Source organism: Leguminivora glycinivorella, chromosome 9 (assembly GCF_023078275.1).
Source record: "Leguminivora glycinivorella isolate SPB_JAAS2020 chromosome 9, LegGlyc_1.1, whole genome shotgun sequence".
Lineage (NCBI taxonomy): Eukaryota > Metazoa > Arthropoda > Insecta > Lepidoptera > Tortricidae > Leguminivora > Leguminivora glycinivorella.
Genome location: NC_062979.1, coordinates 11,463,195 through 11,485,398, shown reverse-complemented (window position 1 = coordinate 11,485,398; position 22,204 = coordinate 11,463,195). Strand labels below are relative to the sequence as shown.

General features: G+C 38.6%; 2 protein-coding genes across 2 annotated transcripts; one reads left to right on the top strand and one right to left on the bottom strand.

The window, feature by feature from the left end:
- Positions 1-1,546: 1,546 nt before the first annotated feature.
- Positions 1,547-6,326, top strand: LOC125229395 (Kazal peptide Pr13a-like). Its single transcript, XM_048134221.1, has 3 exons — positions 1,547-1,694; positions 3,770-3,973; positions 5,947-6,326. The coding sequence occupies exons 1-3, from the start codon at positions 1,667-1,669 to the stop codon at positions 6,003-6,005; spliced, it is 291 nt and encodes a 96-aa protein (XP_047990178.1). The 5' UTR covers positions 1,547-1,666; the 3' UTR covers positions 6,006-6,326.
- A 675-nt stretch (positions 6,327-7,001) lies between these two features.
- On the bottom strand, positions 7,002-19,333 carry LOC125229394. Its single transcript, XM_048134220.1, has 3 exons — positions 19,136-19,333; positions 8,674-8,952; positions 7,002-7,599 (listed from the first exon to the last, which is right to left on the bottom strand). Exons 1-3 carry the CDS (start codon positions 19,176-19,178, stop codon positions 7,568-7,570), a joined length of 354 nt encoding a protein of 117 aa, XP_047990177.1. The 5' UTR covers positions 19,179-19,333; the 3' UTR covers positions 7,002-7,567.
- Positions 19,334-22,204: the final 2,871 nt, after the last annotated feature.

Sequence of the window (22,204 nt, the reverse complement as noted above, 5' to 3'; positions counted from 1 at the left end):
AAATTATTAACCCTTTATATGTATACATTTACTTTCCTACGCGTACAAATATGTTGCTAATGGCAGTACCCTCAGAATCCCGTGATGAGTTCGCCGTCATGCGTCATGTAATATTGATATAAAAAAATAGGATTTCTTTTATATCCATTAATAAATGGTTAACGAAGAAGTTAACTACGAGAGTTGTAAGTAGTATTGGGTTGGTAAGAAAGTAATGAGCGAATCATAACCAATATTGTAATTTTTATTTAATTTATTATTTTAATCATTTATCAAAAATATAACGGCCTTCGTTATCTACTACTTGTCTCCATCGTTCTGGTAAAGAATGAATAGCATCGGCGAAGAAGTTCTTAGGTTTAGATTCAAAAAACTCAGCTATGTACTGTCGTAGATGGGCTTGATCATCGAACTTTTTTTCATTCAAGGTATTGCTTAGCGATCTGAACAATGCGTAATCCGTAGGTGCCAAGTCTGGAGAGTACGGTGGATGAGGTATCACTTTCCAACCTAGCTCCAATAGCTTTAGCCGAGTCACTTTTGCAATGTGTGGGCGAGCATTGTCGTGTAAGAAAAAAACTTTAGCATGCTGTGGACGATTCTGACAGATTTTTTGGTAAATTTTAAAATTTTCAAGCTGATTACAGTATACTGATGCGGTAACAGTCATTCCACTTGGTAGGAGTTCCCAGTGATTAATACCATGAATATCCCACCAAACGGACAGCATAACTTTTTTCGGGTGAGGCTCTGTTTTTGGTGCCTCTATTCCTTTTTCGTTTGGAGCTAGCCACTGACGTTTGCGTGTGTGATTTATATATAAGACCCATTTTCCATCTCCAGTGATAAGATGGTCCAACCAGTTGAATGTGCGGCGAAAAGACAGAAGTTGTATGCAGATATCGGCACGGCGGTTTAGTTGATCTCTATCAAGTTCGTGCGGTATCCAAACACTTTATTTGTAGTTTTTTCCCAACTCGTGTAAATGTGTTTCTATGGTGACATGAGAGCAGCCTAACTCGGTAGCAAGAGTACGACTCGTTAGCCTCGGATCTCCTTCAATTAAGGTTTTTAATTTGGCTACATCAATCTTCACCGGTCGACCAGACTTAGGTTGATCTGATAATGAAAAGTCGCCACTACGAAACCGCTAGAACCATCGTTTCGCCGTGGCCTCAGACACAACTTCAGGAGCAACACGCTAACATATATTACGCACTGCTTCGGCGGCTGAATGGCCAGACTGAAATTCATATAGTAAGCAATGCCTTACATGCACTTTTAATTCGTCCATTTTCTTCCTTATATTAGCTCGGCGACAGCTAGTGAATGACTGACGAGAAACTGTGCGACTCGCCCTTTATATACTTTCGACCATAGAAGATTCTAGAACTCTCTCAAAAATTTTATGTGGAATTCAATCGATCGCTCATTACTTTCTTACCAACCCAATATTTACCCTTTTTATATTTTGATTCTTATCATAATGTATGATTCTCTTGCAGGATATACTCATCAAGCAAATTAGCACAGCTTTAGCATACGCTGATTCGTCTTAGGTCATACTCAGTAAGATAGATTGGTACCCCTCCCCGCTGTGATGTTATAAATATAAGGCTGAGAGTTGCCAGCCACAGTTCGGGTATAGTGCTCAAACAGTGCAGACATGAAGGCAGTCACTTTTGCTATTTTCGGTAAGCTCTTTTCCAGTATTAACCGGTTTCGAGGGAGATAGACTTTGAATAAACAGATTTACAATAACAACCAGTTTATTCCGTTACTATCACCGTTAAATGGGGTCGTTGATTGTGTAAACGAAAACTTTTTCCTTACTAACTAAAAGTTAACTTTTGTTTATATTTTTTAGTGTTTTTTCGATATGATGAATAGAACAGTTTCTATCCATACTAATATTATGAATGGGAAAGTGTGTGTCTACATTTGTTTGTCCGTCTTTCACGGCACATTACATTTTTCGTCACCTGAAAGTACCTAATGGAGTACCAGGGGGCCGATTTTTGAATCTCACGGCGTTCGAATTCAGAAAATTGTCACCGAAATTGCCTACTATTTTCAGTGACAATTTTCTGAATTCGAACGCCGTGAGATTCAAAAATCGGCCCCCTGTAGCCAATTTGCAGTTTATTATAGTTATAGATAGGTACTTACAAAGTCTAGATTATAATGATGTACATATTTCTTGAAACACCCACAAGTCTGCTTTTTATAATGCTCGTTTAAATCACACTTTATCCTCATTCGTGTTCACTCAATGGATCAAGAGCATTGCCACAATATAAATATGTATAATCTATACAGGATGATTCATGAGTCGTGAGCAGGAGTGAACAGGGTACTGGGGAGGGTCACGCTGAGCAACTTTCATAATGGGGCAACACTGAATTGTGATTATTTTTCTTAACTATGACTTAATTGATAAGTACTTAATTGATAGCTAATTATCAATTACGTTCTAATTATGACTTAATTGATGATTAACTATCAATTAAGTCATAGTTAAGAAAAAAAAATCACAATTTAGTGTTGCCCCATTATGAAAGTTGCTGAGTGTGACCCTCCCCAGGTACCCTGTTCACTCCTGCTCACGACTCATGAATCATTCTGTATAATTGCGTTTTTATAAAGTTATTTAGGTATATCAACGTACTTATTTTCCAACCATAAATGTCGGTCAGTTAAGTCAAACATGAAATAAAACCTCAATTTGTTTCGAAGATGATAACAAACCCTTTAAGAGTCTGTTCGGAAAGTCAAGAGTCGTGGAATGTACCTATTAAATTGGACCCCATACATTTCACAACTCTTGACTTTCCGAACAGACTACAGGCCTACAAATTGGATAAAATGACACCTTTGTGAGAGGACTCGAACTTTCGACCTTAGGGATGCAGGTCTAATCGGTCGGTCTAATTCAGCCAAACTTAGCCATGGAGGCCTACCAGATGAGTGCAAAATTTTCCATGTATTACCTTAATATTGTCCTTTACGGTCCTACTTTGACCTCCTACACCGGTGAAGGCTAGATCCAGGCGGTTAGACAACGCGCCTTCCTGCGTTTACCACATTACCTCATTACCTTGCCGCGATCCCGTCTCGTGCTAGGTCCTTTATGACTTGATTGTTTCCTGTTACGCAGGAAAACAAAGACACGGCCGTCGTAAACATTGCTATTATTGTCATAAGTACCTACAGATAAACAGACAGATACTACGAAGTAGTTTTTCCTTTTTTGGAAAATTACCTTAATTGACTTATCCACTTTGTCTCGTTGTTTAGAGTATAAGGAAAATAAGGTGCATAAACCTATTTATAAAGTTAGTGCACGAAAAAAGGTGCTGACAATAACAAAAAATCGTTATGCCCGATTTCCAATATTTGTCCATTGTTCGTAATCGGTTAGTTACGCCTGGAAGACCGCAAAATAAAAATGTCTAATCATGCCATGATCCAACACGTTCAAGGGGTCATGAATGTCATTATACCGATACCTACTATGCAATAGGCACTACAAATTATAACAAGTCACAGTATTTTTTTGATTGGATGCAAAAACAACAAATTAAAAAATATGTACACCTAATGGAAGTCCGAGCGTCGCTGATTTTTCTCTTTTGCTTCAATTGATCGAGTGTCTGATGATAAAGACGCCCGAAATTTGCTAACATGCATAGGTGGCTCTCTGTTGCGCTTTTGTTACTCAAAACAACATTTTCAATACGCTACTCATATCATATACGTATAATTCCAGCGGTCCTGTTTGTGGCGGTGTCTTGCCGGCCGGACAAGCCAGACCTGACCAAGTTGAAGGCCGAGGCTGCTCGCAAGAAGGCCTGCACACACGACTGCACCTCCGTGGCCCTCGACCCCGTCTGCGCAGGCAAGCAGGGCGACAAGCCCAAGTCTTTCGCCAACGAGTGCGTCATGAACAACTACAATTGCGAACACAAGGACAGTAAGTACTGGTGACGGCAAGTGGGGTTTAATCCAACAACAACAGCTCAAGTCCTTCGTAATTGATGAGTTTAGCTTGTTCAAATAATAGTCTTCTACGAATGCGTTATTGAGTAACTACAACTATGATTATACAGAAAGTGAGCACTCCTGTAGCTAGTGCATTAACTGGCACAGTCACTATTGTAGCCATTGTAGAGATCCTCGAACCTGCCTACGTCAAAGCGACGCGGCAGCGGCATCTTGTGTCCGGTCTAGGTCGCTATACACATTTCAAGCTGTTCCATCGTTAGCCACCAAGGCAGCCAACGTCACACCACTACATTCTCTACGCTGCATAAAAGCAGTACCAAAACAAGTAGGTATTTTTATACCTAATGCACCTGATATAGTGACTGGTGACCCTCGACTCCCTAAAGCGACTCTTCGTTGATTAGCCCAAGTTCTCCGCCAATGAGTGCGAACACAAGGATAGTTATTATAGCTAATGCCCCAATTTAAATTACCCTTTGTCGCCAAACTCGGTGTATCATATAAGAACCACGGGCACCGACTGTAAATCTGTAATGTCCTCTAAGACCCTCTACCCCGTTTGCGCCTGCTAGTTAAGTTAATTGTGCATAAGGGTTGGTAATTACATCGGAGAAGGTTTTTATACCTAATTCCGAACAAGGGGGTGCGCGGTGTAAATGAATATATAGGTCTCGATTAAAGTTCTTAAATTTGGTTAAATGGGAAATTAACAACGCCTTATGCAATCATATTGCATTTCCCATTCCATATTGGTGCACAGACCAAGCTTCAGCGTCAATTCCACTCATTTTGTTTACAATTTACATTATCTGTTGATATGGCTGGTAGACTGCCATTTATTTTAACCATAAAGTATGCCAAATTCGAAAGGAAAACCTACATGTCACGCCATCGACAGTGAAAGCCACACCATGATTGAAACTTGGACGCGGCAGAGTGTGACATGACATGACGCAAGCCGTGTCAGCAGGCCTTGCTATTATGCGCCCGGCATGGCGGCAGCCGACCGGATCATGATCATGACTCATGTTTGTTTTTTGTAAACATGGACTTTCCGTGGAAGTAAACTGGATTGAGTGAGCTACGTGTGGCGCGGTTGTAATCTTAGCTTTTTGCAGGTATAGTTAGCAAAAAGTGGAGCTGTTTTGTATTAAAGAAACATGGAAAAAGTCAGCGTTGCTGACAAAACTCGGAGTTGCGACCTCTTTGAACAGTGGTCCACTCGCATTTTTAATCAACGAGCTATGGACATATTGGACATATTCTTTGCTATGGATACAGAAGCGTGCGAATCTTTTTTTAAATTTTTTTTTCTTTAATATAAAATTTACATTTTCGAATCTTTAAACTTTTTAAACCTTTCGCTCACAGACGAATTACCTTCATAAATAATGGCGATGATAATTTTTCATGGCGATATTATATAAATATTAAATATTATTATAGGACATTCTTTTCTTACACAGATTGACTGAGGCCCACGGTAAGCTCAAGAAGGCTATATATAGACAATGCGTCAAGATGTACGAGGCCTTATGATGATGAGTTGCAAAGATAACCGTAGCAAAAAATCCCGTAATAAATCCCATCGTTAAACTGAAAAATATTTGTCCTATTTCACACAAATAATTTCGAACAAGGCACTGAATTTTATACGTATCTTATTGTTTAATTTTTAAAGAACGGAAATACAGCTTGACCATTACACTTGCTAATAAACAATTATCAGTTGCAGACCTACTTATTTAATAAGTTACAATAAGTATGCCAAACCGTGTAATATCAGAAATAAATTAATACAAACACATATTTTACTCTAAATAATAAATACTCATACCTACTAGTCTATATAATTACTCATAACCATCCTTATTACTTATCTCCATCATTACTGTCTTTGTCTATTGAGACAACAATCACTAATGGTCCTCTCTCTTCCAGCGCTGCACAAGATCAGCAAAGGTGAATGCCCCGGCTCGCAAGGAATCCGCCTGTCCTAAACGACGTGAATAAATCTTCGCACATTTCCAGTCAAGTATGCCAGCACGTTTTTTTGCGTTTCAATCGTCTATTATATTATTGAGTTTAATTAAAACCATTTTCACTCATAGTTTTAAATTGAGATGGGACTTCATCGCGTAATACTAAACGTTAGTTTGCGCGCGTAGTGTTACGCGGTTGAGTCCCATTGCATTAATATGATTTCTTTTGAAGATTTTCATCAGACTGCGATTTAAAGATGCTGTGTTTATTGAGTATCTATGCATTTTTTGTATTAAGCTAGCCTTGAAAGTAATAAAGATAATTATATTTGTTTAATAGAAAAGACTTTAATTTAAAAAAAGGACCTGTGGGCCGATTTTTGAGTGAATTCGAAGATTTGAATTCGTTCAAATTCAGAAAATTGTCACTGAAAATAATAAGCAAGTCACCGTTTTCAACAGGTATTTTAGTGACAAAATCCCGTATGCGAGATTCAAAAATCGCCCTCCTGACACAAAAACATTAATCAGTGAAACATTAATCAGTCATTAAACAGTGAAATTGATTTAAATGTATATCCTTGATTTAATTTAATTTAATTTGATATAAGTACCTAAGTTTTCGTTGTGAAAATGTGTACCTATGGACTAAAGTTGCCTGAAATAAATGATTTAATTAATTAATTAATGCGACGATGGGACGCGAGGGGCATTATGTAGTAACTGTAGTAAGTAATATAAAATTGTTAGAGCTTTCTCTTTACTCTGGAATACTAGAGAGTATCATGAAAGCTTTTTGTAGTCATTGTATTAAATACGTGAAGGCATTTTGTAAACATTTCTGATGGCATATGGGAAGGAAAGGCATTTCTCGCTCAAGCTGAGGCGAAAAATAAATGCATTTTAAGTCCTTGAAATATGCGATATTTTTATGCTTAGATTATTTCAAATATTTTTCAGGTTTGTCGGTAACGGAAAGGTTTGTCTGTATTTAACGGAAAATGAAAGAAATGGTTATAAAATATATGCTTTATTAATATTAAAAATATTTACTTGATACATGTATAAATACATAATTTCATCTAGGACTGGAATATTTCAGTCGCTCTACTAGCCTACTGGTTAACTCGTACTTTGTACAATAAATAATAGTATGTTGTAGGTACTGCTTAATACTACGGAAACTAGAAAAACTTAACGTATACCAGTTTAAATTCTCCAAACATTTTAAAGATTATTCTAAATCTTCTTAGTACAATTTGAAATTTAGGAACTTAATAGTTAAGTATTAGTATTACATTCTTTGGTATTTTTCACGTGATACACATTCAGTTTATGCATTTTATAATAAAATGTATCAGGGGACAATGAGTAATATTACTCAGTTTATGAACGAATTCTCTCCCTTATTTTTACTCATTACTCAAAATATATAACAAAATTTGAATGCCCGCTATATGATTTAAGATCATTTCACAATTTATTGATAGGTAGCCGACATAAGTATCTAAGATTATTTTAATATTTTGTAAGAGTTTTTGGTGAAGTAACCTAAACTACATTTGTAGCCTTCTCTTCAGTCAACACTCGCCCAAGCTTGTGATAGCATAATCTGTAAAAAAGAAAAACAGATAATGAGTATATTAGATTAGAAATTAGTGAATTGGTATGCGAATGTCTTTACCGTCTACAGAATACAAACGATATTTCTTTTGTAAACAATGCATTAAAACTTTTTGCACCATGTATCAGGATCTGTAGGGTTGGGACCGCCTATTTAGAAAAATGTAGGTAATGTAAAATGGGGTAAGATTGAAGGATTTTTCTTGCTGGATAAGACAAAAACTATAAAAAGCCGCCGTAGTGTTTATTTATACGGAACATTTTCATCTTACCCCTCAAAAAAACCCTTCAATTATTACTCTTTTACCTTAGTGCGTTTTCTAATTATCTGATCCGATATCGGATGTCGGACCCAGACCCATCACATACATTACAGGCATCATCTTGGATTCTTTTCCATTGAAATACTTCCGACATCCGATATCCGATCGGATAATGTGAAAACGGACTTACCTACATGTAACAGTAAATGTGAAGTATCTACAGTGAGTTGTAGAGAAAAGTGACCCTCCCCTTGCGTACAAGTTTAAGCAAAGGCGTTAAGCGATAATATTGCGGAATGTAAAAGGAATTATTGGCAATTTACTAATAATTTGGTGGGTCCAGGAATCGATTTAAGAGTTGGGAGGGGCTTAAATCCAATGATGATAGGGTTCAGGTTGAAATTTTTTTTTTATAATACATATTAAATAAATAAATATTGGTGGAAACCTTATGTACAGCCCGACCAGAAATATATGACTATTGTCAGGAGGGCGCTGTTATTCTGATGTATGCGGTGACCAGTACAGTATGAAGAAAATAGTTCTAATGAAATTCCGCAACATGGCGTGTAGTCATATATTTCTGGTCAGGTTTTAGATAAATACATACTTGTATACTTACATAGAATACACCCTTGATTCAGGAATAAATATCTGTTCTTACAAATAAATGCCCATATCGGGATTCGAACCCAAGACGCAGACAGGGTCACTACCAACTACGCCAAACCGGTCGTCAAATAGATAGATAGATGTCCCATAGAGGGCTTATGATTCTTTTCGGGGTAAGGGCAACTTACAAGTGCTCTCACGGCACGAGACTGCCTCTAGCTCACAAAGCGTCGCGAACGTGCGCGCCGTGCCAGCGGCGTCGAAGGCGCAGACCGGGCCGCGCGGCGGCGAGGCGCAGCGGCCCGCGCAGAGCGGCGGCGGCACGCCCTCGCGCACGCGCGCGCGCGGCTCCACGGGCATCTCCACGTCCCCGGGCAGGCGCGGGTCCGCCACGTCCTCGAGCCGCTCGGCGTCCAGCCGCGGCAGCCGCAAGTACGGGAGGCTGGCGGTGTGAGCCTCGTGCCACGCTGAAACAGAAAACAAATTATATCATCTTAAAATGCTTGCATGGAGATCCAAACTCAACGACACATCCCTACAAATAAAACTTTTTTTTTTAAATTTAGTGCTTGGTGAGGGTCAATCGGTCCTCGCTAGGAGTACGGGCGGCCGATTGCCACGTTTTGTTTTGGTTTGCTTTTGTTGTATGTTAAGCGGAACGCCTGCCTCCTGGGGGAAAGGAAAAGTGGGCAGTCTGGAAAGCTCTCAATAGATTTAGGACGGTAGTTGGTGGATCAAAGCATGATCTCCAGAAATGGGGGATTGGGCGACATGGGGATATACTTTGTGATTGTAGCGTCCTCCAAACAACAATACATATGAGACAGTGGCCCCGGTGCTCAACGACGTCTACTGAGGAAGATCTCTTAAGAGCTACCTCTCGAGGGCTTGAAGGGGCTAAACATTGGCAAAAAAAATGAAATTCTCCCATAAAAGGTCAAACCAAAATTGCACATAGACAACCCGTACAACATTAATTCCAGCGCGTGGGACATGAATTAACAGTATATTTCATGTTCTATGCGTACATCTGTCATTACCAGAGATCGGATTTTTGTGCGTCATCTCATACTAAAAGTCATTAAAATGACGTAAGTCACTAAGAATGTCGCAAATCCGTCCGATCTCTGGTCATTACAGTACTCTATATCAACTACATAGCGGCGAAAAGATTAAGATCGTGTCCTATTATCTGTGCGACCACAAATGGCGTAACATTTAAATATATTGAGTATAAGACAATAATTCGATTTTAATAACCTAGTCAGTAAGCAGGTATTTTTTAAATTAACTTGGTAGCTCTGTCTTCTGTAGGTATACCTCTAGAATAAAATTAGAAAACGAATCGTTTCAATTAGTCTCATTTTGTACGGGATGTTGAATGGTGAGCCAAAAAGGTCGTTTTGACATTTGTTTTGTCGTACAAAACAAATTAATTCAAAAACAAAACTTGACGCTCTCGAATGAAATTCACACTCAAATCCACTTTGAGCTTTTTCTCGTGAAGATAAAAAGATAGTATCAAGCGAAGGTTGGAAGCTGCGCGCTGCGCCGCCTGTCACCGATACACTATCTAGATAATAAATGGAGACATAAATGTCGCTTAATTGTTTCTTGTTTTATTCCGTTATTGTTTTGACGCGCCTCCAGATTACGGCGACTCTTGCGTGACCCTTAATCTAATCTCTTTTGTTTGTTTTTTCTAATTTTTCCTGTGATCTCATGCTTTTATCTGTATCGACTATTTTTGGTTTACGTAAACAGCTTAATGCGTAATAATAACTCAGCATATAGGTACTCGTATACGTCTCTCTATTCTGTGAGACCCATGAATTTCAGGTTTTTTCCTTCACCGAAAAGTTCCAAGAAACTCAGTGGTGCGAGCTAGTATATGAATTTGAACCCGAGACCTCCGGATCGAAAGTCGGCGGGCGGGCGTCACATCTACTCAGCCATCATGAATGAAAATTTTATTTCTTGTGAGAGTTGTGAGTATGAACTGCTATGTAGCAAGCGCGAGAGATATACGTGTAGTGACTAGTGATGCATTTATCTAATGAGCCTTTATTTGTGGCATGCCGATACATTACGTTGTGTCTGTGTATTGTTTGCTGACCGTCTGGTTACAGGAGTTACTGATGTGCTTTAGATACTTGCACATGCACAATATCACGTAAATAAGCGTCTATAGTAAAAAGCTTTCGCTAATTATGAAATGTTATTAAACAGCACTTGTAGCAAAACTTTACAAATCTGTCACTTTTTTACAAAATTGTTAAATTGTAATGTTTATTAAATGGGGCCCTGAATGTTGTATAATAAAAAAACCGGCCAAGTGCGAGTCGGACTCGCCCACCGAGGGTTCCGTACAAACTTTCAATAGTTGAATCATCAAATGTATTCGTATTAGAATAGTCATATATTTCTACAAACTTGATTAAATCCCTCAAGACTCAATTTCCCACATAACGAGTAATATTTTAATATACAATTTTATTGTTAGACAACGTCCAAAGAAAATTAAGACTATTCGACTTCAATAGTTTACGACTTACGACATGTAGCAAGGACGCTCCTGAACCGACCTCATTATATCAGGAAAAACGCGATGTATATACCTAGATATTTTTCTGGCAAAAACGTCAAGTTGTAAGTGTTTGACAAAATAAAAACATCGACAATCCTTTTATCGATAAAATAGCCTTACATAAGGTTAATAACTACCACTAATAATAACCTCTAAAATCTTGAATAATAATGTAAGAACTTATGTAAACTACTAAAATATGGTTCGTTTTATTATTATTGTCCATTTATTTTCAAAGTGAGTACAATAAAGTGAATAAACACCCGCAAGGGTGTTGAAATTGAAAATGTAAATCTGAAAGGATTAAAAAAAAAAACCTCAAGATACTTGTACGATTTTATTTTTCCTGTAATATTCATTATAACAGCCATTGTTTGGTAAAAAAAATCATAAATTTATGTTGGTAAGCTTCGGAGACAAGGGGGCCCGGGGGCGGTATTTTATTACATTTTTCTTCAAAAAACATTTTTTTTACAACAAATAAAAATAGTTTTGATATGTACAGTTCGAGCTCTTTCTAACGATACCCCACTTGACCTAGTAACTTGAAAATTACAGTTTGCCCCCCTTTCATTTTGGCCATTTTCTGTAATTTAATATTAATAAATTAAAAAAAATACACGTTAAACTTTCGTGAGACATATTCAAATAATTAATGAATCTACGGTTGTACTCACGTTATTATATCGCTATTGCTGCGACATGCGCGTAACATCGAAGCTAAACGGCTTAATCGGCGCGCTATCTGCGAAATACCAGGCTAAGAGGTTGCGTCAGTTGAATCCCACTACCCCTAAGATTTATGGGCTGCCCAAGATCCATAAAAATGACTGGCCCCTGAGACCCATTGTTAGCCAGATAGACTCACCCACCTACAAGGCGTCCGCTTCTTGTCGAGTCTCCTGCAACCTCTAACTGGTAATACGTTCAGCTTCGTACGAGACTCTACGCATTTTGTGCATTTACTGGAGGGAGTTATGTTGCAGGAAGATGAGGTAATGGTGAGCTTTGATGTAACCTCCTTATTTACTAATGTACCGGTAGCGGAAACTATAGAGTTGATAAGACGAATGGCCGACCGCGACGACTCTCTCACCGAGTACATGAAGTTGATAGAGTTTTGCCTCACTAGTGGATATTTTGTGTGGCGGGGTGAATACTACTTGCAAATAGAAGGAGTTGCAATGGGTTCAATTGGGTTCTCCGATAGCTCCAGTGGTGGCTAACCTTTTTATGGAACATTTTGAGCAGAGAGCGTTGGAGAGCTGCCCACATAAACCTAGGCTATGGTGGCGATATGTCGACGACGTGTTTGCTGTAGTGACGAGCAGAGATCTAGACCCGTTACTTGCCCACCTGAATGCACAGGATCCCAAGATTAGGTTCACTATAGAGAAAGAGTGTAAGGGAGCTCTACCTTTTCTGGATGTCTTGGTGCAGCGGGACGAACGTGGCCTTTTGACTCATAAGGTGTATAGAAAGGCTACACACACCGATAGGTACCTGCAAGCTGACTCGCACCATCACCCTGCGTATTTGTCTTCGGTGCCACGCGCTCTCATCAACAGGGCTTTACGACTCTGTGACCCACAGTACGTGCAAGGCGAGCTGCAGCATGTAAGGCAGGTGCTAAAGAAGAATGGGTACAGTTGGAGAGAGAGTCAGTGGGCGGCAAGTGCGAGCACGTTACGGCGAACACATACGGTCGAGAGAGCGCCTGCTTTCTTGCCTTTCATTAAAGGGGTAACGGATACTATTGGACGCCTATTACGCCGAAGGTTTAGCATTAGGACAATTTTCCGCCCCCACACAAAGGTTAGGCAGGTGCTGCGCTCTCCAAAAGATAAGGACCCACTGGGTAGCCCGGGGGTATACGAGATACCTTGTGACTGTGGTAGAGCGTATGTCGGCGAGACTGGAAGTAGTCATAGGGCTTACGGAAAAAAACTGCATTTTATGCAGAAAGCAAGCCACTTTGCACAGTGATACTAGAGACCAATACAAATGATTTCATCCGAGGAAACACGATTTTCGTCCACTAGAATTCAAGATGGCGGAGATTTTCCAAAATGGCGGCCGTATATTTTTAAAAATTTATAGAATCATAACGGCTGCACCGATTTTGATGGTTGGGATGTCTATCAGTTTGTATTGATGCGTTTATTAATATAAAATTTTAAAGTCAAAAAAAAATTAAGATAGCGCCCGAATAATAAGAAAAATATGAAATTTTCAAACTTATTCTTTCATTCTCGTGAAATTTACCAATACATTTTCTATGATATGGCCACATTTTCATACACACACCATTACATTTGCACGTGATGTAAAAATTTTTGGAATCATAACGGCTGCACCGATTTTAATGGTTGGGGTGGCTATCAGTTTGTATTAAAACATTTATTCATATAAAAATTAAAATCATTAATACAAGGAAATAATGAATAAATAACAATTTGTAATATAATTTTTGCAAAATACCTTTTATTTTGGCAGCTGCCTTTGCAAATGTTACATTGCATTATTTGCATTGCGCAGGGTAGACTCACAACGCGTACAGCGTATTGTTTCGCAGCCTTTTTCACAACCGCAATCGTCCAAGTATTCCCATTCATACCATATCTCCCTGTTTTCAGACCACTGCAGTACCCAACGTCATTGTACGTCTTCCAACCCCAGGATGATGGCATAAGCACAGGAGTACAGGGTGGCCCAAAAATACGTTGACAAACGTTTGTATAATTATTTTTCTGTCCTTATACGAATGATTGTCCAACAAATTAAAATGTGAAACCTTAATAATTTTTGACCAAATAAATCGAATCGCCTTCAAAATGCCCTCCTTTGGCTTTGAAGTACAAATGCAAATGTAAGAAGAAAAAAAATAACGATATGCCGCTGCACCTCTAGTATGACTTTCGTCTAACTTATTGTACGTTTAGCTTTTTAAATATCCTAATTTTTGTAATCAATAAACGGGCTAGGGTTTTAAGATTGATTACAAACTATAATTTATAGTTTTAAGTGAGGTGAATTTACGTAGGTAGGCTGAAACGTATCGAACGTATGAATTTGAAAAAATCGCCGTTTTACAATTGGTCTACATAGCAAATCTTGCGAAATGGACATGAATGCTGTTGAAATATTCATGGTGAATGTAGAAATATACAATAAATATAGGCTCAAAAAATATTTTTGGTAACTTCGATATTTAGGTTTATTTCAACATTTTACTATTCTTTGTCAACGTAATTTTGGGCCACCCTGTAATATCCAGAATATGGGGCGTTGTTATACGACACGGAGCGCAAGTGCAACATCGGCACTTGCGCTCCGTCCCTTTTTATCAACTGCGCAGTTTTCGATGCCTCGTCATCGCCATATCAATGACGACGGGGTTCAGAACCTGGCCTGGTTCCACAAATCTCGATTGGCTTCCGATGAGTCAGCAAGCCAAGAGTGCAATCGTTGACGCTCCGTATCGTTTCGTACTTTTCTCTCTCTATCGGTCTTGCGTATTGGCGCGTCAGACCAATAGCGTATCGTTCGTCACGAAGCGTCAACGATTGTACTCTAGGCTACAGGTTCCAACTAGGTTCCTTTTAATCAACTGCGCAGTTTTCGATGCCTCGTCATCGCCATATCGGTGACGACGGGAGCCGGCCTGGTTCCACAAATCTGGGCGCACTTCCGATGAGTCAGCTCAGGATATCGCGCTATCGCGCCGTTCCCACGCCGCGTGTAGGCTGTATTGCGATTTAATCATGTACCTAATGCTACGGTATTTGGTCTGAAGGTTCTCATTCGCGAAATGATGCTAAATCATGTTCTACTTATAATTTAGTATTGCTTGGTTCTTTATTATTCTTCTTCCTTTATTCATCTATTTTTTCGTCTCTAGTGGCAGGTACTTGGCTTCCGCTAATTGGTAGGTACTCCCAGAGTAGTTACGCCCTCGAGACTGTGCTCCTTCATCCGGACAACATGCCCGAACCTGATTTTTTTCAGCTGTAGACTGAAAAAAATATCGAGTTTGATGTTCCACTGAAGGTCGACTTGAAGATCCACTTCGGGTCGCTGCACCAAAACAGTAGGTAAATAGGTAGACCCGTCTTATGTCTTCAGCTGGACTATTTGAAATACTTTTTTTTTCACCAACTTCATCAAGATGTGAAAGGCACCCATTTCGGTTGAGGCAACCTGGTAACATTAATCAACTCTTCCAATTCATGTCCCAAATTATTATGTATAAAAATTAGTGAAAAGTATTGATTGTATAATATGGATCAGCTGGTGGTAATATATATAGTAGCCTATAAGCGGCAGCAACTTCGAAACTGTTCCAGTATATAAATTGCCGACCCTCAAGTCGAACTTTAAAGGTTCGTTCTCAAAAAAGTGGCACCGTCAGGGTAAAGTGAATGAAAAAAAATGAAAATGGTTTTTTGTACCTTTTTGGATTTAAATATGTTTTTGAATGCATCAATGATACGGAATTTGCAGGAGGGAACGAAATAGTCGTAAAAACGTAGAACTTATAGCGAGTTGAAATTTTAGACATACAGGAGAAAGTGAATAGACAGGGTAGCAGGGAAAACGTGGCAGGATAAAGAGAGTTTGAATAAAAAAACGAGTTTACCACTAATAATTCAACGTATATCGACTATTATGATTTCGTTAGGATTCAATTTTTTTTCTTTAAGTAGAAACAAAAGCAAAAAAAGTATTTTTTTAAACAATATCCATTATTTTTTATTCAAAACAGTTGAAGTACAGTAAGTGATATCTGATTAATATTTTCAGTCACGATGCCTGCAGTGTTTGACTGGTAGAGAATGCCTTAAGGCATTATGTACACCATTTTGTTCTTTTTTATGTGCAATAAAGAATAAATAAATAAGTACCTACAATCACAGTCTTGTAAAACAACAAAGCACATATCATGATTCACAATGTGAGTTGTACTTGTGCATGTAATGCCTGCAATGGCTGCCCCAGTGGAAGAGTTGGTTCGTCTCCTTGATGTCTCCTTGGTAACAGATGTCGAGATAATGAGGTCAGTATTTAAAATGAGGGCCACTCTAGGGCCGGACGGTGTGCCTTGGCTCTTTAAACATCTTGGAAGTAGATTACGTGGCCACATTGACGACTGCCTCCGAGAGGGTATAAATTCTCGTTGGAAGGTGGGCAGACTGTGCCTTTCGAAAAAAGGGTAGTCCAGCTGACTGTCCCTTAGGATACCGTCCCATTGCCCTCCTAGATGAAACTGGCGCGATGTTGAGCGCATCATCGTAAGTCTCATCTACTGCTGTGCACGCATTTTGAAAGACACGTGCCCAAACATCAGAGATCGGGTTTTGGGAGGAGCGATAGACGCAATTGATGCGCTGCATAAATACAGCGGTCTGGTAGCAGAGAAAAGGCAGGGAGCTATCGCAGTATCTCTTGACATTGCCAATTACTTCGGCTTTCTTCCTTATGTGGTAATAAAATAGGCGCATTGCTTCCACGATGCGCCTTTCTATTTGAAGATCATCATTCACCATAGGGCATTACCTTGCAGATAGAGTACTGCTCAATGAATCAGGAGGAAGATGCCTAGAAAGACGAATGGAGTGTGGTGTTCCTACCGGCTGCGCCATATAAACGTATAGGGACAGGTCAATGAGACTACGTGCTCAAATCAAGACTGACTTCTTTATTCTTCTTCTTACCCACATGCATATTCATAATAATCATAACCTACCCACAGTTTTCCACAGGGGTCGGTACTGGGCGCCTGCTCTGGAGCATTGGCTTTGACTTGGCTATCAGAGTAGTCCAACTTCTCCGCATGATCACCATTTGTTATGCCGATGACACAATAGTAGCCGTGAGGGGAAGAAAGTACCAGGATAATAAGGAGAGCCACAGTGGCAACTGAGCTCACAGTTAGGCGCATTAATTTGTTTGGGCTTGCGGTGTTACTTGCCACGACCGATGACGTGGTTTTCGAAGGAAAGGTTGGCTTCTGCCCGAAGAAAGTGATTGCTGCCGACCTAGCCAAAATGATAATCGTTGACGCTATACGCCGATCGAAATGCAATCTGGTTCTGTAATGCCTATATGCAAGAGCGATAGGGATGTTGCCTTGCCTATTGGCGGTGAGGCGGTCCCTCTTACGCCCCAAATTAAGTACTTGGGCTTAAATTCAAACCAAAATTGGTACTCCGAGGAACATTTTATCAAATTGGTTCCTAGCCTCGTCGGGACTGCTTCGGCGCTGAGCAGACTATTGCCCAATATCGAAGGACCCAATGCCCCATATCGGCGCTTATATGCGAACGTCATCCGCAGCGTGTATACAAAATTTCAGCTCAGTCGGTTGAATATTTCTGCTTCAAATTGGGTTGCAAGATTTGACCTCAACATACATACAAACATACATACATACATACATACATTGCAAGTTAGTAAAAACCATGTCAAAATAGCTTTTTTTTTACTTGTGTTTCTTTATCCTGTCAACAGTCACTTTACCCTGCAGAGTGATGGCAGGATAAAGTTACACAGGGTGTAGTGAAAATCCGATTAACTAGATATTATCTCCGAAACTGTTGATAATACAACTGTCATAATTTTAATATACATAGTTATACTTCAATACAACATTAAAATGTTATTGGTAAAAAAACTGCCGTATTAATATTTTAAAATAATCATGCCAGAATAAAGTGGACATACCTGTTACAAACTCCGAACGTCACACTTTGAAAACTTCTAACCACAAGACCGCAGCACCTCACACACAAACCTTTACACCGGCGGCTAGAACCATACTGGCTACGTGTTTTACGTATATTAGGGCCTCAATAAGACTTTCTGTGTGTGAGTGAGGTGCAATACCGCGGACGCACAGGATATGGAGAAAATATCGCTGGACAAACTTTGAAGGTGAAAATTAGTGTTCAAAAGTAATCGAAACATCCCGTGCAACATATATTTAAGAATATAGTAGTCTATTCTCTACAAAAAACGATATTTTATTATCATAAAACTGTAATTTAATAATCTATAGAGCGAAAACTTGAGCAGTGTCGCGTTGTGACAAGGCAGGGTACAGTAGAAAACGGTCTTCTTTATTTTTTTTTTACAAAAGTATTATATTTATAGAAAAAATATGTGTTGGCCTCGATGTGTCACGTTAATGCCTACTTATGAAAATTTTAATTATATGTGAAAATTATATATTTCGCATACTTTCTATTCAAAAACTTGATGGCAGGGTACGATGCCACTATTTTGAGAATTACCCTAAACTAAGTAGCTGAACTAGCCTTGAAAAGTTACGGTCGCAGAAAACGATAAACTAATTCATTCGGAAAATTGGCACATTGAAATCGTTTTTCTTGAAAGCAACTGATTACCTACATCATGACAGAAAGACGTATAAATTTAGTAATCGGTATCATCAATCAATACTGTATCAAACAGTACAAAGTTGCATCGCTCAAGTCGTCTTGAAGTCTGTCAGTAGAAGTTAGTCACGTCTAATAATACGGCGGTGGGCGGGTCCCGCGATAACCCGGGATCAAGTCGCCACTCGGTCTACGCAGCTGCCCTGCGCTGCGCCTACCCTCCGTTTATCTAGATTTGCGAAAGCACAGGCCATCTTTGTTTACGTGATGATATCATGCCTAAACAAAGAGCCGAGGATGTCCACTAGGATATTTCCATTGATCGGTCGATTGATTGGTGGAAATTGGTTCGTTTAAAGACGACGCAATTGTTCATTTGCTCACGAATAAGTACCGATTCCTATTGGATGTTTCCATTGACTCGAACTTTTTTCATTATGTAGGTAATAATAATAATAATCTTAGGTTTTCATAAGTATTTATAGCCAAACACTAAGTACATTTTTAATCATAATTGTCGTACATATATAAGAGGAATAAATAGACTTTAAGTAGGTAAATTTAACACATTGCTTTAAGTCAAACTAACTTCATATCTTTACTGGTGATAGTGATGATACTCATAAATGTATTGTTTATTGTAATTTACAAGTTAAGAAAACTTACCAGCAAGTAATATCGCGCAAAACAGAAGCCTCCCGCTTAACATCTCCACCTGATTGTGTACGAGCACGAAACCGCCGCCACAAGAGCACACTCGCGAAGGCTCCGCGTGCGATCCGGATGGAGATCCGACTTTATTTAATATTGTTTTGTTTTGTGGTCGGTCGGTGTTATTGGTTGTGTATTTTTCGCTTTACTGGTGCATCGGTATCGAGCGGAGCGGGTGGGGGAAGCGATAACCTCTGCCTGCGGAGGACGGGGCTTGATAACAGACGACACCGACTTTCAAACGGGACCGAGTATTATTTTGTGGACGATAAAACGATTTTTATTCGAGATTTGAGATGATATATGGGACCTGATTATTAATCACTTAAAAAAATTCGTTACTTAAATAAGTAAAAAATCATGAAAATTTGTAAAAATCCGATTACAGTAGGCGATTTAAATATGAAAATGAATAAAGAGTCCTCAGACTACGACCACTGATAATCAGCAGATAGGCCAAAAAAATAACAGCCGATAAAAGTAATAAAACATGAAAAATGTCTAGTGTCAGGCTGAAGTTTCAGTTATGATTTTGGCAAATCATGTTTCAGCCAAGGGTTTGGTTTGGGAAAAATCTTCCATCTATAGGTATATTTATCGGAACAGTATTTTCGGCAATGTCCGACCGAAATTTGTCAGATTTCGGCATAAAAATGGTGTTTCGGCCGATGATGGTTCAGTTTCGCCCAAAACTAAGGTAGTTTTCTTTGTGGGACAGGAGGCAAACGAGCAGACAGGTTGCCTGACGAAAGATCTGTTTCTGGTGGGATACTAGTCGTTGTAATTAGGTACACCTGTTACTTAAAATTACTCAGATCTTCGAGTTTTCTATTTTTAGTAGTGGTTTATTCAATTTGTAATTTTTTTTTTGCGGTGTGAGGGTGGGAACATTAATTGCTGTAAAAAATAGGCAAGTAAGTATAATATTAACAGATTAGCACGTTCTATGTTCTCGGATTAGCAAATTAATTTTCTAGATTTTGAAATGTAACGTTTTCGAATGAAATATACAGTAGCGGCTCTGTATTATCGGGACAAGACGAAAAGTCTTATATATTTTATTGTTCGTGGCTATTATAGGCGCTACCAAGTCTACCACATTATTTTCCTACCTAGTTCAAATATTTAACCAACTGAGTACCGCTTTGAGCATTTATCTATATTTACTCAAACTACTTTACAATAGGATATATCATTCTAGTTAAATTACTGTAGGTAGGTACACTATAGCCGGGAGGGCAACGATCAGTACTGTGAAACCTGGTTAAGTGGGACCTGGATAAGTGAGAAACCTCTTTAGTTGGGACCCAAGCTGCGGTAAGGATTTACCTCTATTAGTGAGATAAAACAGACCTCTATAACTGAGATCAGCCTCTTCGATTTCATAGTCACATTTCCCTCTATTAGTGAGACAGAGTGTGTATTTTACCATTTTTACCTCACTGAGACTATATTTCAAATGTATATTAACTTAATTGTTTCTTAAGAATTTTATAGGAATTTACCTCTGTACCTGAGATACAGTCAATCTATGACCTCTGTAACTTGGACTTTATTGAAAATCTATTTCCATATTTTTAATAATGCTTAGCCTATCTTTAAATTACGTGATTGATCCTCGTATTCTAGTGAGTTTGAGGGTTTTCTTGGTTATTTTAAGTAATTAAAGCTAAAATCTTGATAAGTAACATAAAAATAAAAAATAAAAATATTTTCATAATATACCTACCTATAAAATTTCTAAGACACCATGACGTCTTATACGAATAAGTCTTAAATTTGATCGCAATATTTAAGTACCTTTTCTTTTAAGTAATGCAACAAATAATTATACATATATGCAAAACACCTTATTTATCACCTCTATAACTGGCATATCCCCTATTCTGGCCTCTATTAGTGATGCCCTCTGTAAATGAGCCAAAAATTTTATTATGCCTGTCTAACTGAGACCCTGAATAAGTGGAATACCTCTTTAAGTGAGATAAATTTTGTTGTCCCTTGAAGTCTCACTTATCCAGGTTTCACTGTATTAGATTTAAGGCCCAGAAGTTCAATCTGTCACTGAGCATATACAATTATGTTTTTATTAATAAATTATTTGTATTTGTATATATAAACGTATGAATAAGGGGGGGAACAATCACTGTACAATTATGTTTTTATTAATAAATTATTTGTATTTGTATATATAAACGTGAGGGGGATGCAATGCACGTGCCCGGGAGCCTGAATATCATATCATGTTTTCTCCTAACATCCGTCAGGATATTCAGGTTCAAACGAGTCTCTTCGTATTGCCAATATTCGGAAACTACATATTTTCATATTTTTACTACTACTTTTAAAAATGCATATCATATATGTGTTATAGTGTTTCTTTTTTCCAACGGACGAAAATCAAAAACTCAGGACTCAGGATTCGGGTCCATACAGTGACTATAGATAGGAGTATAAAAGCCTCAACTTGCAAAGGCTCTCTGATCCTATAGCACCTTAAGATCCAGTACTCCAGTAGCAGTGGACTATTTGCATCTTATCTGGCAACAGTTGCTTGGTGACCCGTCACCCTAAGATTACCTATTATTATACCTACTGGCAGTCAATTCTTGATAGCTTTAACGAATGTGTAAATAATTGTGCACGTTCTTACCCAATCTAGTGAACAGCCAATATAGGTAACACAACAGAATAATATTAATCACAGCAACTGGTGAAGGCTCTCTTGATTGTTCAAAAACTAATAAGAAAGGAGCGATGGCAAGGAGAAAAACGGAGGTACTTGCCAGGAACTCTTAAATACAGTTTACCTGCGGACTGCAGTGCACGTCTACCTACCATGGATTTTTACATTTAGTAATAGGTTACTCGGTAAAGTAGACGACACGGAACATGTGACATTAATTTAATACATAAAGAGAACAGCGCTCCCAAACGGTTGTTACTAAGAACCATTAATTTTACAATGAACTAAAATCTGTTTGAATTTCAGTATTCGTTTAAGAATAAGGTATTAACGTTTTT